General features: G+C 42.7%; 1 protein-coding gene across 2 annotated transcripts in view; it reads left to right on the top strand.

Moving 5' to 3' along the window:
* LIPA (lipase A, lysosomal acid type) overlaps window positions 1-12008 on the top strand; it is a 101741-nt gene extending 89733 nt beyond the window's left edge. For both annotated transcript variants that reach the window (XM_082854142.1, XM_082854141.1), the window contains exons 7-10: window positions 2694-2840; window positions 3725-3796; window positions 10250-10321; window positions 11196-12008. In XM_082854142.1, coding sequence (XP_082710268.1) covers window positions 2694-2840; window positions 3725-3796; window positions 10250-10321; window positions 11196-11429 — 525 coding nt within the window. In that variant the 3' untranslated portion in view covers window positions 11430-12008. The remainder of the gene's footprint in view (window positions 1-2693; window positions 2841-3724; window positions 3797-10249; window positions 10322-11195) is intronic.
* The last annotated feature ends 5436 nt before the right edge of the window (window positions 12009-17444 follow it).

Below are 17444 nucleotides of genomic sequence, written 5' to 3' on the forward strand. Positions count from 1 at the left end.
TTTCCTTTCTGGTTCTGAAGAATTGGCCTTTAGAGGAAGAAGGTGTGTCTTCCTCCCCTGTGTTTTGCTATCAATGGAACAGTGGGTTTTCCTCTCTCTGTGGTTTTTCTTTCCCCTTTCACCCCTACTTCCAGATCCAGGGGAGCCAGGGAAGGTGTCCTTAACTCCACAATGGAGCTCCCTGTTCTCATGGCTAACACGTCAGTGCAGATCCCCACCCACCTTACAAAGAGAGCATAGCTTAAACCTTAAACCTCCCTGAAGTTGCCCTTTATTCCATAGGGTGGGTCTGTGCCTAGGAGTAGGCAGCAGATGGGAGACAGGCGATGTGCTATTCCACATGCCCGACCCTGACCACACTGAGGGTGATCTATTATATTTTATTATATGGCCCCTAAGCAGAGGCCAGTAACTTCATCGGAGCTCAATGTGTGAACCCTCCAGGATTTGCTCAAGGAGGAAGCAGGTTTTTTTTGTTTTCTTTGTTTTTTTGCGGTACGCGGGCCTCTCACTATTGCGGCCTCTCCCATTGCGGAGCACAGGCTCCGGACGCGCAGGCTCAGCGGCCATGGCTCATGGGCCCAGCCACTCCGCGGCATGTGGGATCTTCCTGGACCGGGGCACGAACCTGTGTCCCCTGCATCAGCAGGCAGACTCTCAGCCACTGCGCCCCCAGGGAAGCCCAAGAAGCAGTTTTTATGAGGAGTTGAGAGCCAGCTGAGGCCAGATGGTCCGTTACGCACGCACTATCTATGTTTTATGTATGATAGGTGTGTACACACACATATGAAATCCTATACAGAAATATATACTTAACTTATACATATCTCTTGGCCATTTAAGAAATATGTTCACAGGACATATAGACTATACTCTGACCTCAGAATCTGACTCTCACCTGAGATGGGATTCTCTGTACCAGTGATCAGACAGGCAAGTAAGATGTGGGCCCCTCTAACCACATTTATTTTAAATACCTTGGATAACAGAACCTTCGATTTTCATTATAAACAATTCAGAGATTACAAATAAAGTACCCTTCAACTACCAAGGCTTCTCCTAGCGCCTTCCTCAGAATTAAGCACCGTGCTCAGCCTGGGGTCTTTTCCTATAGACCTTGTGTGTGAATTTGTATACCTATATAGGTCCAGAGAGATATGTATTGTTTTGTTTCACTGTAGACAGTATCCAACTATGTAACTTGAGTACCTTGATAAAGACCCTATTTCCAAATAATGTCACATGCTGAGATACAGGGAATTAGGACTTCCACATATCTTTTTCGGGAGGGACACAATTCAACCCATAAAACTGTCTTTGTAGGCATTTGAATTTTTCACTCTGCTTGTCCCTCCAGAGGGTAGGCATCAGCGAAAGTGTAAATTATAAGGAGACAAATTTGGGTTCACTATAAAGAAGATCTTTTTCCTAGTTCCTATTACACATGTACACGACGATCTGCCTTGAGGGCATAGTGATTGCCCCAGAAATACTTGAGCACAGGTCCAGGGGCCATTGGTCAGGTCTGATGTACACCAGGAGTCAGCAGATGTTTTCTGTTAAAGGTCCAGATAATAAATATTTTTGGCTTTGTGGGTCATATGGTTTCTGTTTCAACTACTGAACTCTGCCTTTGTCTTCTTTTTTTTTTGGCTGCGTTGGGTCTCCGTTGCTGTGCGTGGGCTTTCTCTAGTTGCGGTGAGCGGGGACTACTCTTCGTTGCGGTGCCCGGGCTTTTCATCACGGTGGCTTCTCTTGTTGCGGAGCACGGGCTATAGGCGCGTGGCTTCAGTAGTTGTGGCACATGTGCTCAGTAGTTGTGGCTCGCGGGCCCTAGAGCACGTGGGCTTCAGTAGTTGTGGTGCACAGGCTTAGTTGCTCCGTGGCATGTGGGATCTTCCCGGACTAGGGCTCGAACCCATGTCCCCTGCATTGGCAGGTGGATTCTTAACCACTGCACCACCAGGGAAGTCCTCTGCCTTTGTCTTATGAAAACAGCCAGAGACAATGTGTCTAGAGAAAAGCATGGCCGTGTTCCAATAAACTTTATAAAAACAGGCAGTGCTGGCAGAGGAGGCATGGGGAGTTATTGTTTAAACGGGTACAGAGTTTCAGTCTGAGATGTTGAAAGAGTTCTGGAGATGGATGGATAGTAGTGATGGTTGCACAACAATGTGAATGTACTAATGCTGCTGATCTGAACCCTTAAAAATGGTTAAAATGGTAAATTTTGTATTAAGTATTAAAAAAACCCCAAAGGCAGTGGGCAGGATTTGGCCCACTGGCCAATAGCGTCGGATCAGATGTATGTGTCCTAAGCAGACACATTGCTGACCAACCACAGTTTCAACTCTTTCTCAGAAGTCACTAGCAATCCGTCAAAGTCAGATGAAACTCTGGGGATGGCCCTGGGATCAGGGATCATTCAGGCCCCCTCCCACTGTAAAAGTCTTCTGTGGACCTATGTGATTTTTTGCCTTCTTTTTTTCGTTTGAGACTTTAAATACACGTCTGTAACATCTGCTATTGCCTTAGTAAACGTATCACACAGGTGTCCTAGTTTGAATGCCCACTGGTTGCCATTTCTCTTCTGAGGCCATCCGTGGACACGGTTGGCATGTGTCTGCTTGTGAGGTGGGACGTGGAGGCCATACACCAGAAGGAAATGCTGAGATATTCTTTTTATTTTGCAGGACTTATTTGGGGTTAAAGAATTTCTTCCCCAGAGTATGTTTGTGAAGTGGCTGAGTACACATGTTTGTACTCATGTCATTCTGAAGGAGCTTTGCGGAAATGTCTTTTTTGTTATGTGTGGATTTAATGAGAGAAATTTAAATATGGTATGTATGTTTACAATAACACTTGCTTTAAACTGTCAGTGATTTTATTTTATCTGTGAATGTGCTTCTTTGTGTTGGAGGGTGTGGGAGAGGCAGGAATGACCTCATTAGAGCTCTAAAGGCTCTTTCATTTAACGGTATAAGAATCCACCTTGGCAGGTACCTGGAACACCATTTGCGGCTAGCCTCAGGCCAGCCATTGTCAGCTTCCTACATTGTACCTATGTGGAAACTATGGAATGAGGGAGATCGGTCATCATTTAAATTGCAATATTTATATTTATTATAGTGATCTTTTTCTTCAAAATAATTACTATAAATGTGTTTAAATTTGGAATGGCCATTTACACACACACACAGGCACATACCCACCCATGTATATATACATTTATTTATTTATTTTATAAAATGTAAACCCTTGGCCAGCAATGTGCTGGTGTTTCTAAATACATTCGTAGTTTGTCATGTTGTATTTTGAAAACAGGTCTTAAAATTCTGGAATGAAGGCTCTAGGGAATTTTTAAGGGATGTTAATTTTTCTTGTTTCTGATGAATAAAAGCAAGGTATGATTGTTACATAAAATTTTGGAAATTCAGAAAAATATGAAGAAGAAAATAGAAATGAGCAGTAATCTCAACCAATACAGCCCCACGGTTACCATGTTGCTGTATATCCTTCATGTGTATTCTGTGTGTGTATGTGTGGTTATTCATATTTTTACAGGACGTATTTGTAGTCAAAGAATTTTTTTTCCTGCTCTTAATCTCACGTATTTGAGATTGTGGCTCTGTAGTTTTTAATGCTTCAAGGTGCAAACTATGTTTTTTATCAATGCCTCCTTCAGGCTGTTTTCATTCTTTATTTCCATGTGTTTATTTTGCAGTCTAGAGTGGCTGTGTATGCCACACACTGTCCTGCCGGAACTTCTGTGCAAAATATGTTACACTGGAGCCAGGTACGCATTCCAGGAGTACAGTGGGGGGTTTGTGGAACATCGGCCTTAGAAAGTTCTGTGCATTCCATGAAGCAAATAGAAAGGTAGTCTGCTTACACATCTGAGCTGCTTTCCTTCCTGAGTCCTGGGCTCCTGTCACTATGTTTATCTGGCTTGTGTTATCCTCCCTGGGGCAGACTGTACTACGGTATGAGTTCACCAAACAGCTACTGGGGTTGACTTGTTTGTTCTTTTCTTCCCCCTCCCCTCTGTCAGTTTTTCATTGAGTCCCAGATTTATTTTATTTCTGTATTGCTCCAGAAAGCAAGATTTTAGAGCAGCTTTGGAGATAGAAGCTGCTATTTCAGCATTAACCTATGAACACTGTATGCCTGAAACATCAGTGGAGAAACAGAGCTAAATCAGTCAAGGATATAAGTAAGAGACACTAAATTTTAAAATAGAGTTTTGATTGTATGATCACACATCACGAAAGTATGCATGTTCATTCTAGAAAATGTATAAATTACATACGAGTATAATAATAAAAATTCTCATAAGGTGAAAAATAAAATTGTTCTGTAATCCCACACAGAGATAGAGAATGTGTACCAGGGATATAAAATGTCTCTGCATTCTACTCCATATCTCTTGCTGCGTATCATTTCAGAAAGAAGTGGTTAAAGATATAGATAGAAATCATAATTGTAGAAATAGGTTGTTTACTTTTCTTCTTACTCTTTTATAGCTGGTTTTTTTCACCTGACAATATGTCAGGGACTTTTTCTACCTCAGGACATGTTTTTGTATAACTTTTCCCCCCAAATTCTTTTTAAATATGAAATAACTCACCATTTAAGCGTCAGACCAAGATGCAGTGAGTGCCTTGGATAGCAATCTTCAAACAACTGGCAGTCACTGCCTGTATCAGAATCATGTGAGTTGCCTTTAAAAGTACACTTTCTAATATAATATTATTTTTAAACAGTAAGGGATATTGGGTTTGTGGTAGAGCTGTTGGATTAGCTACAATCCAGGCTTTTAAACACAAAGACTCCTGTGTCCCATCCCTAGAGATTCTAATTCATTCAGAATGCAGTGTGTATATCTTTACTTTTCTTAAACATCTTTGCCGAGGTATAAGTGACATACAATATTTGAAGTGTACAATGTAGTATGTTTTGCCATAGATATACACCTGCAAAGCCATCACCACAATCAAACCAGTGAACGTATCTGTCACCCCCAGAAGCCCCCTTGAGTACCCCCTCCACCCTCTGCCATCTGCAGCGACCCATCTGCTTTCTGTCACTATAGGTTACTTTGAATTTTCCAGAGTTTTGTCTAAATATAATCATACAGTATATATTTGTTTTTGTCTGGCTTCTCTCAGCATCATTATTTTGAGATTCACCCAAGTTGTCATGTGCATCAGTACTTCATTTCTTTCTGGTGCTGAGTGGTGAGAATTTATATTTTTTAAAAAATTCTGCCCATTAGATTCTTCTGCCCAACTGGATTTGGGAACCTCTGATCCGGGACATCACTGGTGCTTTGGTATCCTTCCTCAGTTGTCCCAGGAACGCTGTCAGTTGCGAGTGCTATCGGTTACCTCTCCTTGGGCTTATCCCTATGGAACCAGGCAGGACCCGGCCTGAGGCTTTTAGCCCCGTAGTGACTGTAAGGCCTAGTGTTAAGCGTCAGGGATTCAGTACCAGAGTTTGGCCTAGAAGAGGGGCATCTGGAAGGCAGGTAGCTCATGACATGCTGAGGAGCACACCTTTACCTCTGAAGGGATGTCCCGAAACCTTCAGAAGTCCTCAGATGTTCACCCCCAAGTGTCCCCTCAGTCCCCTACTTTTCTCCCCAGACACTTCTCCATCTAGAGCCGCTTGTTCTCTCTGTATGCCCTGCCGTCAGAAGAGCCTTATCTTTCTGAGCATTTTTACCCTCTTACCTAATGGACATTTTCCAGTAAGGTCCAGTTTCTGTCACCTCAAGAGTCAGTGCTCCCCTGTGTGGAGGACGACTGAGCCGAGCTGCAGGCTGATGCTGAGCGGCCCACGCTGGCAGCCCCATGCCTCAGCAGAGCACAGGGGACCGCCAGCCCTAGCCTTTCAGGTACCCTTGGGAATGTGGTGCATGTCACAGCACAGTAGTCCTCCAGCCTTCTGTGCTGCAGGCCCCCACTGGCGCTGGGTTTGCCTAGAGCTCTTGGATTGCCTGCAATCCAGGCTCCTGCTCTTGTTCCAGCCCTTTTTCTTTGTGGTACGCAGGCCTCTCACTGCTGTGGCCTCTCCCGTTGCGGAGCACAGGCTCCGGGCGTGCAGGCTCAGCGGCCACGGCTCACGGGCCCAGCCGCTCCGTGGCACGTGGGATCTTCCCGGACTGGGGCACGAACCCGCGTCCCCTGCATCGGCAGGCGGACTCTCAACCACTGCGCCACCAGGGAAGCCCATTCCAGCCCTTTTGTCAAGCAGCTGACTGGGGTCAGGGGCTGCTGGCTGTGGATCAGAGCACCGCTCTCAGGCCCAGTGGTGACCACGTGGTTTTAGGTCCTCACTGCATTGCAATGTGCACCACCAACGTTTCTGAAGGCCAGATTCCCTGCAGCAGTCAGCCCTGCCCTTTGTTCTTCTGCTCCCTGTGTCATCCCTTTGTTAAGAAAATGGTTGCTTTGTGCAGCTGTTTCATAGGATCTTCTTGACTCTCCCTCCTCTGGGCTGTTGGCCAAGGGCTGCCGGCCAGGGACTGCCACTCTCTGCCTACCCAGGACGTGCTGGGGCAGCAGCCCTGGTCCCTGCTGGGAGAGGCTTCCACTGAGGGTGTGCGGGGCCTGGATCCTGGTAGGCTTGAGGGCTACAATTCAGATGTGAAGTTGGGAGGTTTCCGTGGCAGGAGTTTGGGGGTGCCCTTAAAGGCCGTTCTATTCATAGTAAATTTTGAAATGGATCTTTTGTATAAGTAATTAGCATTCAGTTCTCGAAGTTCTAAAACCTAGTTCTTCACTGGTTTGTTTTAATTTAGCTTAGAAATCTTCTCCTTCTCTTATAAGCCTCACACGTTTCAGAGACCCTCCGGAATCTCTAGCCCCCTTGCCAGCTATGCCCAGAGCCCAGCTACTTACTCCTGTTTGAAGAAGGCCGGTCCTAACATATCTTTACAGCGCTGTTCAGAATTACTTAGGGTGCTATAAAAAAATACAGTTTCTTGGGTCTCCCCAAGACTTGTTGAGAATCAGAATTCCTGAGGGTATGGCTCTGGGATCTGCATTTTAATAAGCACCTTGTAAGATCTGATGTTCTCTATCGTTTGAAACCCTGCTGCTTAAAAAAAAAACTGCAAAATATACATTAGCTAGGCTCTTCAAAACACTCTAAGAGACATTTAGTAAAATTTTTGTTATACATATATGTTCATTATGAAATTTTAAAAATATGTGAGTACAAGAAGAAAATACATTACCTGTATGTCTACCACCAGGGATAATAACTGCGATTAGTATTTGCGTATTATAGGGGAGGTAAAATTTTTCCTTTACTCTCTTCGGGTTTCTGACTGGGACTGACATCGGACAAATTAACTGGAGAAAAGCGTGTGGATTTCATTTACGTGTACATGGGAGCCCTCACAAAAAATGAAGACCCAAAGAAGTAACTAGGCCTAAGTGCTTATATACTAGGTTGAACAAAGGGTAGCAGTTTCAGAAAAGTAACAAATATATGGGGAGACTTACAAGACACGAGAGTTATTTTCACAAGGTCTTTTTGTATAGATTTCTGTCAGCCTCCTCTTTTAGACTCTGGTGATGAGCACGCTTCTTCCTCCTGGTATAGGGAGGACTTCTTTCACATGGGAGTTTTGTGTTCTCCTTTTAGAAAGAAAAAGGAAGGTCAGCGTCCTCTTCACATCTTCTGTTTTTCAAGTGCCTTTAACTCAAAATAATCATTATGCCAAAGCGGCATATTTGGGGGTGGCATGTCCTGAACTCTTACACTGTAATCTTATAATTTTTTTGGGTATAATTGTTTCCATTACAGAAGGAGGATTACGCTACATGCACTTTTTAATAATTTTATTTTCTATTTGATCAAACAGCATTGTATTTCTGAGGTACAGGCTAAGTTGCTGTATCAAAGACCCTAAAATACAGCATCTAAATAAATAGTTTCCTTCCTCAGAATCCAGTCCAGACATCAGTGGCACACAGTTGTGGAGGAGTTGTGACCGCTTTGGGAAGTCATGCAGTGACCCAGTCCCCTCTGCACTATAGCTTGGCCATCTCTGGGGCGCTGGCCTCTTCTGCCTGGTTGAAACTGGGTCACGTTCATGGCAGTTCCAGCCCCCAGGAAGAAGGCACATGAGGGATATGGTTCCTACCCTGGCAGCCATGTGCTTAGCAAAAACTTTAGAAATTTTATTACTGAAAGGAAGAAGGCAGGAATGGGTACTGGGGGGCAGATAGCAGCCTCTGCCATGATCAGAAATGCTTTTCCAGGTCAGTAACTACACTTAAAAATATTTGTAACAGAGGACAACTTTTTATTGTTCGAATTTATTATTATTATTACTATGATAGGTTTTTTGGCAATAAAACATTCTGGGATAAATATTCTTGAATTAGAGATCTGTCCTTATACATTAGGCAGATGACTTCCTTAGGATACAGTGTTAGTAGACTTAGTGATCAGAGGGTAGGCATCTCTTTAAGACTTCCAAATATGTTTGGTACTTTAGAAAGGTTGAACCTATTTACATTTTCATTACCAACAAGATGTTAAAATAATTTTTTAAATAGTTTAAAATTAACTTAAAATATTCATATGTGGATAAAGGTCAGGTGGAAATGCTTATAATATTAGGAGAGACTAAAAACTCTCTCCTAGTATTATAAGCATTTCCACCTGACCTTTATCCACACAAGATTACCACTTAAGTATAGCCATAGTGCATGTTCAATTTTACTTTCTGACTTTTCTCCACTTAGTATTATTTATAAACAGTTTTTCTTTCTATTGTATTATATTTGTATTTACGACAGTGGCATACCATGTGTATATTGATGTAATATAATGTATTTAACCAAGTATCTGTCATTGGATGTTAGCTTATTCGCAGGTTTTTGTTACTGTGAATAGTCTTCTTCACATTTCCCTCCTTCTGAGATGCCCTTTCAAGGGCGTAGTTTGCAGTCCTATGAGGCTGAGCACAAAAGTCAAATCTGAAGTTTAGCCTGAACTCTCGGCACGTCTTTCCTTTGTTTCTACACTCACTCTGGGTGCTTTATATAAAAGCCAAAGACATATGTGAGAAAGTGACAAGCTGGTGTCTGTCTATGGGGGCAGAACAACTTGCACTGATATATTTTCACTGGCATTTAGAGCTAGGGAAGAGATGCACTAACAGGTGCTGTAAATTCATATCTTATTCTGCTTGTTAAATGTGCTGCAGGTATTAATATCTGTCATTTGCAATAGCAAATGCAGATGCTAAACATTCCCCCTGTAGTACCTCATCTCACACTGTTGTTTATTGTATAAACCAGTAGAATTTTATGCAATTGATAAGAACTGAAGCCAAAGGCAGTTCTGACAGAGAATGCCTAGGTTTTTCCTGTTTACCAGACGCCACCCTCTGGCCAAAGCTCATTAAACAGTTTCCAATTCATTTGGTTCACCAATTTTGGATTTAATTCTTGACATATTTTTAATTGGGGGATATAGAGGAGGTATGGATTTGCATTATTTAAAAATTTATGAATAAGTGACTTTTTGTTCATATTTTTCTATCATGCTATCCTAAATAAGCATACATTTAAATTTCATATACAATATCATTTCATGGCTCTAGTATCCTCAACTGATTAGAATTGTTCAGTGTACAGTACAATTTGGTGATTTTACTGGTACTGGTATTCAAGAAAAAGTGTTAAATGAATTAAATTTGTAAAATATTAAATAATATAACTAGTCAAATCGGATGGATATATAGGAAATATGATGGAGATTATATGTAATATAGTTACATATACAATTAATGTATTTACATACTAATATAAATACACATTACTATATTAATCCATTGTTATATGTAATATGTATTTCTTTCCCAAGTGAGATAGTGAACTCTTTGGAAAAGTTTAAGATTCAAATTCCAATAAAAAAACATCAGCGTAAAGTTTATCCAACGGGTGCAATGCTGATCCAGGATCGTTTACAGCACATATGTGTAGCTGCTTTATTGTGTCATGTAATAGCTACTTTCCAATCATACAGTGAGAAATTGAGTCATTTAGGAAAGGAGAGCAAAATTATGCCGTTTTATTTTAAATTGCAGTTTGGAAATTAAGAGTGAATCTGGGTATCGGTGTAAACTTGGTATCTGAGGGGGTGGCTTAACTCTTGCAACCTGTGATGCTATATCAGATTTCTGTGTTAGATAACTTTATTTCTCCCCCAATTATCTTCTGTCTAGCTTGTTAAATTGCAGAAGTTTCAAGCCTTCGACTGGGGAAGTAGTGCCAAGAATTATTTTCATTACAACCAGGTAAAGTCTTCAGAGTCTTTAGAATTAAAATGGGCCCTGAAAACTCATCAAGGAAGCCAGCCTGAGTTATGAGGATTCTGGCTGGGTTCAGGTGCCAGGGGAAATGGTCGGGAGGGTTGACTAGGTAGCCTTTGTTTCCCCCCAGTCAGTTCTAGAACAACCTAAGCATCCTGGTTCGTGCTTTGGACCTTGTCCTTTCCCTGGCTCTGTATAGTCATCTCTGTCATCGGTCATGGATAGTGATCAGGCAGGCACACAGACCTTAAGAGTCAGACAAGCCTATAGGGCTGTTATCTGGTGGTTGGGGGGCCTTGGCCAAATTACGTTGCCTAAACCTTTTCTTCCATATACACATGAATTGACCACTTTTTGGGTGCTAAGGGCTCTAAAATGGGAGGCACTCTGCTCATGTTTTTCTTATTTAATTCTCAGAATATCCCTGTGACATAGACGTGATGATGATTAAAGAGGAAGAAACAGAGGCTTAGGGAATTTCTATGACTTGGGTCACACCCCAGAGGGAAGGGAGGTGTGGCTATGACTCCAAAGCCCCTTCCCAACCACTTGGTTTGGTTCTACAGCTTGGCATCAACTACCTGGGAGAATGACGCCTTCCTCCCAGGGGATGAAACTCGTTACCTTGCCCAACACAGGGTAACAACTCGATAGCTAGCAGTGGTAACGGCTAGCATTCTTTTCTTGTGGGTTGGGCTTCTTTTTGTTCTGGTAATAGCAACCTGAAAAGTAACTAGAGTGATTTTCAAACTTTAGTCTTTGATTCTCAGATCAGATTGACTAATCAGTGTTTACTGGGGATTGTATTTTTGTCAATTAAAACAACAAAGACAAAGCTTTCTATGGGTTTTCATTACAGAGTTACCCTCCCTCTTACAATGTGAGAGACATGCTGGTGCGGACCGCTGTCTGGAGTGGGGGGCAGGACTGGCTCGCGGACGTCAGCGACGTCAGTGTCTTACTGACCCAGATCTCCAACTTGGTGTACCACAAGCACATTCCTGAGTGGGAGCATCTCGACTTCATCTGGGGCTTGGATGCCCCGTGGCGGCTCTATAATGAAATAATAAGTCTAATGAGGAAGTATCAGTGAACGCCAGGCTGGAGACATTTACTGTCAAGTCATGTTAAATCTGTTTGCTTAATTTCTCTAAATATACTTGTTTTCCTTTCCCAGGCGTTTTGTATTTTTATATTCAAGAAAATGATGCCGTTGAAGATGCCCAGTTCTCTCCAGTTAGGATAAGAAACGCTTTTGCTTTTTTTGTTTAATCAAACAAACTGCCCGCCAACCTTTGATCCTCTCCCATGGGGAGGAGAGTGGTCTTAAACCTAAGGAGGGGTGGGTGATGGTTTGGAAATCCGCAGTTTCCACTGAGCGAGGCTGTGAGTGGAGACTGAGCCCTGATTGACCCCATTTGCAGGTAGTGGCTGCAGGTGCGACCCTGGATTCAAGGACTGTCCATCCAATGCTCTCCTTGGACAAATGAAGCAACCAAAGCTGGCAGAGACAATGCCATAGGGCCCCCAAAACATAGATTTAGGAGTCTAATGTGATCTCTCCCACTACTCTGTAAGCTTGAAGATATATCTTACTTATCTCTGTATGCCCAGAATCTAACACAATACCTGGAATATTAGTGAGTTAATAAATATATGCGGACTGACAGAATGTGTGACAAGCGATGGACTTTGTCATTTAGCTATATGAAATTAGATGCACAAGTAACATCTGGGAGGGTCTGAAGTGGAATCTGATTTTTCATGGCAACTAAAGTGAAATTGTAAAGAAAAGAGTAAAATTGTACTAGATGCGAAGGATATACGTCCCCAGGAGGATGCCACTCTCCCCACTGGCCTTATGTCCCCCTCAAGAAAGAACAATGCTTTCTCCTTTGACCAAGGCAAACTGGTTTGGCCAACCAGGTACAAGATTCTTGGGTCAGGGCCAGAAAGAACAGGACAGTGAGTGGCTGTTTTTGTTTGTTGTTTTCCATCAGCAGTGGGAGAGAGCTCGTCAGAGAATGGCTTCTGTGTCCTGGGTGACTTGGTTTCCCTTCTTTGGTTGCTGCCACGGAGTCTCCTTCAGATGCCCTTGAGAACTTGTGGTCAGTAAATCTGCCACTCAGACCACGGGAATGAATGAGCAGGGGCTACATTCTATAGAGTCCACCTGTTGTTGGAGTGTTTTTCTCTTCACCTCCTTCCCAAACTCTTCTTTGGGGATTTTTCTTCAGTATGTGGGCCAGTCCAGAGGTGGAGATGTTGCATGGTGGTTTTTACTACAGTTGGGCTACCCGGTGCATTTGCCTTTGTTGCTGGCCTCTTGCTCCTGATGCAGCTGTGTAGGCTCTTATATCCTTACAACCCTAGCTGCATTCGTGTAGCTTTGTTTCACCGTTGGCTGACAGTGCAGAACAAGATTGGACCTTGTACCTTGAGAAGTCCTGTAACAGGTTGGGAGGAGTTCTGACTCTCTTCTTTTCTACTGGGTTTGCTATATATTCTTTTGAGCAGAGCACAGAGATCTCCACAGACCTCTAGGGCAAGGAGAAGACTAGTTAATATTCCGTCAACTTGGAACTCCAAGATCTTGTGTTTGCTTGGGTAAAGCCACTACATGAAGTCACAATTGAGAATGAAGTCATTTTTTTCATTCGCCATAAGGGGGCGCTCTTGGCTCTGCTTCTTAACCTTTTCTGGGCTAGGCAGAGAACTTTGCTGATTTAGGAGGCAACTGGTAATTTGAGGACTGATAAGACCAACCATGTCTGTGCTCATTTCTGTCCAGGATTATAACTAATTCTTGCCTAATTCGTAATATCTGAAAAATGTTCTCAAAGAATAACTGTGCCCCAAATGGGACATGAAAATAAAAACTTGCCTAATAGCTAAGAGTGGTCAGAACCTCAGACATGAGGAGGAAGTGGGGAATGCTTTAACCAAGGCTTCACACTTATTAAGACTGTTGATATTATCTCCAAACAATGATTATTTTGTGTTTGTGGGTATGAAATGTGTTAATTTGTTGAATGTATGCCTTTAAAGTATCCTGTAATTTTAACTCGTCATTTTTTTTTTTTTGATATATGGAGAGATTTTCAAAATGTGACCCCTGAAAGACAACATCAGGTTATCATAATTCTGATTTTAAAAAGTTTGTCAGTGATTCATTCAAGAGTATTTATTGAGTATTTATTGTACTGTGCAAGGTACAGATTTCAAGATCAATTCCAAACTAAACAAGTAAAACCTTCTCTACCAACTTGGTTTAGTAGTACTAAAACAAATACTTTGCATTTTTACACTGTGCCTTTCGGGGTTTTGAAGCCTTCTTATAAGGCTTTGATCTTTACAGCACCCCTTTGACGGGTAAGGTGAGTATTTTCTCTGCTTTACAGGCAACGGTATGCCTTTTAATGGGGATGATTTTATATGCTTTAAATATTTTAAGCAGGTTGTTGAGAGTTCCAACAATGTCAGTAGAAGCACCCACTTACATGTGACACAGATGGATCAAAATATAAAGAGAACACTTTTAAAACCAAGTATGTCTCAGCATCTGTGTCAAATAAGGCCATCAAGGACTCTCTTGGGGGAGCTTATACCCTCCCCCGCCACGTTCTTCATCAGCATCCCCTACTGTTTTGGTGTTGATAATTATTGTTTTCTGAGTCTCTCGTAAACTGCCCTATAAGTGGAACTTCGGTGCCGCACTCCAACACCAAACTCCTCCTGTAGAGGTACCTACCTTGAAATTGACACTGACCAAGTTCTGCTCTCAGTTTGGCTCTTACTTCCTATTGAACCCTAGCTAGTCTTGACTTTTCTGAGACTGAGTCTTCATGTTTACAAAGAGGGATTAGATTTTTATCTTTGAGTTTGCTCCACCCTCTATGAGTTTTACGTGTTACAGCTGTAAAACGTTAAAACGCTTCTCATCTCTGATACCCAGGAATAATCGTTTCGGTTAGATAGATGCCAACACAGTCTCACCTAATTATGGAAAGAAAAAATAATCGTAAAGGCCATGCAAAAAAAAGAAATTGTGTCATTGGTAAAGGGTTTTTCCAACTACATCTTCTATTTTTTTCTTGTGGGGTGGTGGGGGCATTACACGTTGTCTTTTGGTGAGTTGGTACCAAATAGCTTTGAGATTGTGTTAAACAGGCACAGACCTGATTGGTGTACTCTCAGAAAAGTGATTGGATCTCTGTCAGAAAGACCACGCCAAGATAAAAATACACAGAAGTCGAAACCAACTGGAGAAGCACAAGAAGTAGTGTGGCCAAAATCCTAATACCATCACAAGTCAGTAAACACCCCCTTCTATGGAAAACCATCCCAGTAATCCCAGTAAGTAAATAGACTTAAATGATATCAACCAGTGCCCCAGAAAAAATTCCTTTTTAAGCCTCTATTTAAAGCCAGTATCTTCTAAAATGAGCATTGAGTTCACAGATATCTTTTGAAACTCATATGATGCTTGACACTGTGGGAAAAAAATCCTAGACGATAGACTCCGTGCCCTAAAAAGACCTATTCATCTAGCAAGCCATTAACTCAATTTTGTGTAAGTTTAAAGTGTTTAAAGGTGCATGTTTGCCAGTGCAGGAAGTGGCACTACTTAAGGCTAAATAGGGCTCAATTTTATTTGGGTCCATTAAGTGGTGCTGGTTTTGATCGGTCAAAATGTTGTGCCTACTGTTTCAGCATCCTCCGTGAGAGAGAGTGGACAACTGATGAGATTTTAACTGACCACTTTCCCCGAGACAATTGCATTTGTAGATAGGAGGACACAGACTTCTGTCCTGGGGTGGGGGGTGCTTCATGGGCTGGAAAGGCAGAGAAGCTGGTGGCTATTCTTCAAAGTGCTGCTGCGAGTAAGAGGGGAGAGCCTGGGCCAAGCAGGCTGAAGCTGTGGCTTCAGGTCTTGCTGCTCAGGGTTTTATGGAGCATATTCTAACAGGCTTAGGGATAGAGGCTGGAAGAACCAAGTAAGGAAAAGAACGTGATGGTTGAGGCTGGGGTCTCAGAGGAGGCAGTCCTGATAGCAATCTATTAGCTAAATCCAAATTAAGCAAATGAAGCCACCCACTTAAATCTGAGAGATTCCAAAGCATTCAAGCATGAGAGCTGAAGCCAAAGAAAAGAACAGCATGTGCTGAACGGAAATTTGAAGGTTGACTTAATGTCTGTGGAGGGCAAATCTGAGTGACATCGTACTTCTGAGCAGAATTCATTTGTAAGTGTGAGAAAGTGAGCTTTGATGGTCCCTCTGGAGCACTGAGGAGCCCAAGAGTGAAGGCTTAGTAAATGGCATAAGAGACATTCAATAGTGTGGTGTAATTCTCAAACTTCTTCCTAAAAAATCACCCCCCCCCCAACACCCCCCAAAAAAAGTAAAGGAGAAAAAGCCCTCCTCTTCTCTCTGAGTTGCTGCATGAGTTATACAAAATTCAAAGGTAGGGTGATGTCTGCCAGGAATGGGAAAGAAGAAGTGCCTGGGTTGTCCTAAAGGTGAACTGCAAAGAGCAGTGGAGGAGGGGGAAGATTGAAGAGAAGCCTAGAAAGGACAGGCTGTCTAACTGGGAGAAACCCCCCCAGCAGGGAAGCCAAGGGCCTGCATGGTACCTGTCTCTGCTACCATCCAGATATCCAAGCAACATTAGAAAATTCACCCCCTTTCCTTTTTCGCATTGGCTGTGAAGAAGCTCAAAGCTGCTTCTGAACATTTATCTGATCAAGACACAAGCAGAATATCATAATATTCTTGTGGCCAACTGAATTTAAAAAAAATAAAAAAGGCTGCAGTAGGGCCAGAGGCTGGGAGTTCCAGAGAATGGGCATCTAAGGAATATCCATATTCCATTAGTGGCAGTTCAAGGAGGTTCTGAATTATGAATTGACCTGTTATAGGGGTGTGTGTGTGTATACATACACATAAAACATCCCATATATATCTTATATATTAATATATATGTTATGAATTGGACTATTACATATCATCTATTTTAGGCCCATATATTGGTCTATATTTTTGTTGTACTTATTTCCTCATAGTATACGGCTTTTTATCTTTTATTTCTCTTTACATAACTTTATTTGATGTTAAATGAAAACTTCCTCAATTATTCTTTAGGTAAAATGTGGGGTACACATTTAAAATAATATGTCTCATTCTGTAACTCTGTTCCAGGCACTATACTTTTCCTTCTGTAAGACCATGGCAATAATCATCTTGGCCGTGTGGCAAACCCGCTCTTCTAAGGACTGGATGAAATCACTTCAAGTAAAACACTTAGTTAATGCCTGGCAGACGTTACATGGTAACTTTAACATTATTGTTATTGTTTTCTGATTTAATGCTTGCAGTAGCCTCATGCGGCGGCTACTATTGTTATTTCCCTTTGGAAAGGAAGGGGTGATAAGAATACGCAAAGCTTCATGGAGAGAGGCGCTGGCCCCATCCTCATTGTCTGTGAGGCAAGAAGAGGCAAAGCTAGGGTTAGGAGCGATCCCTGGCTTCGAAGTTTCCGTCCCAAACTTCTATCCTCTAGGCGCCCCTTGTGTCTGGCCCCCGGGTCAAACGCGGAGGTTGCTTTTCATGCAAGTTCTGGGGTCACCCCCTGCCCCCGCCCCGACCCAGCGCAGCTCTCTTAGTACCGACTTCCTCAGGCTCAGTCCAGGCCAGTCGACTCCAGCTGATGGTGGAGAAACGCAGAGGTGAGCGTGGCCTCGCCGGTGGGCTCTCTGAGCCTGGGATGGTTTGGGGGAATAGGCGTCAAGGACGTGGGGCAAGTTGGCGTCGTGAAGCCAGCAAGGGAAAGGTAGGGAGGGCGTGACATCATCTGTTCAATCAACAGCCTCCCCTGAGGCTTCCAGAATGCAAAAATATTCCCTTGATTCTCAAAGTGGGTGGTTTACTGATTTCACTGCTTCCACCCCAAATTGAGATGCAGCGGCTTTTAGCCAGATCTGGGCAGGCTCTGGATGTTAAATCCAGCCCTTGACTTATTTTTTTCTTTGTTTTTGTAAAGTGAAGGATAACAGTCGCGGTCCCCTCTCATCCCTCCGTGCCTCCAGGTTCCCGTCGCTGGTCTGGGCG

The sequence above is a fragment of the Leucopleurus acutus genome, assembly GCF_964270905.1.
Source record: "Leucopleurus acutus genome assembly, chromosome: 14".
NCBI classification, from domain to species: Eukaryota; Metazoa; Chordata; class Mammalia; order Artiodactyla; family Delphinidae; genus Leucopleurus; species Leucopleurus acutus.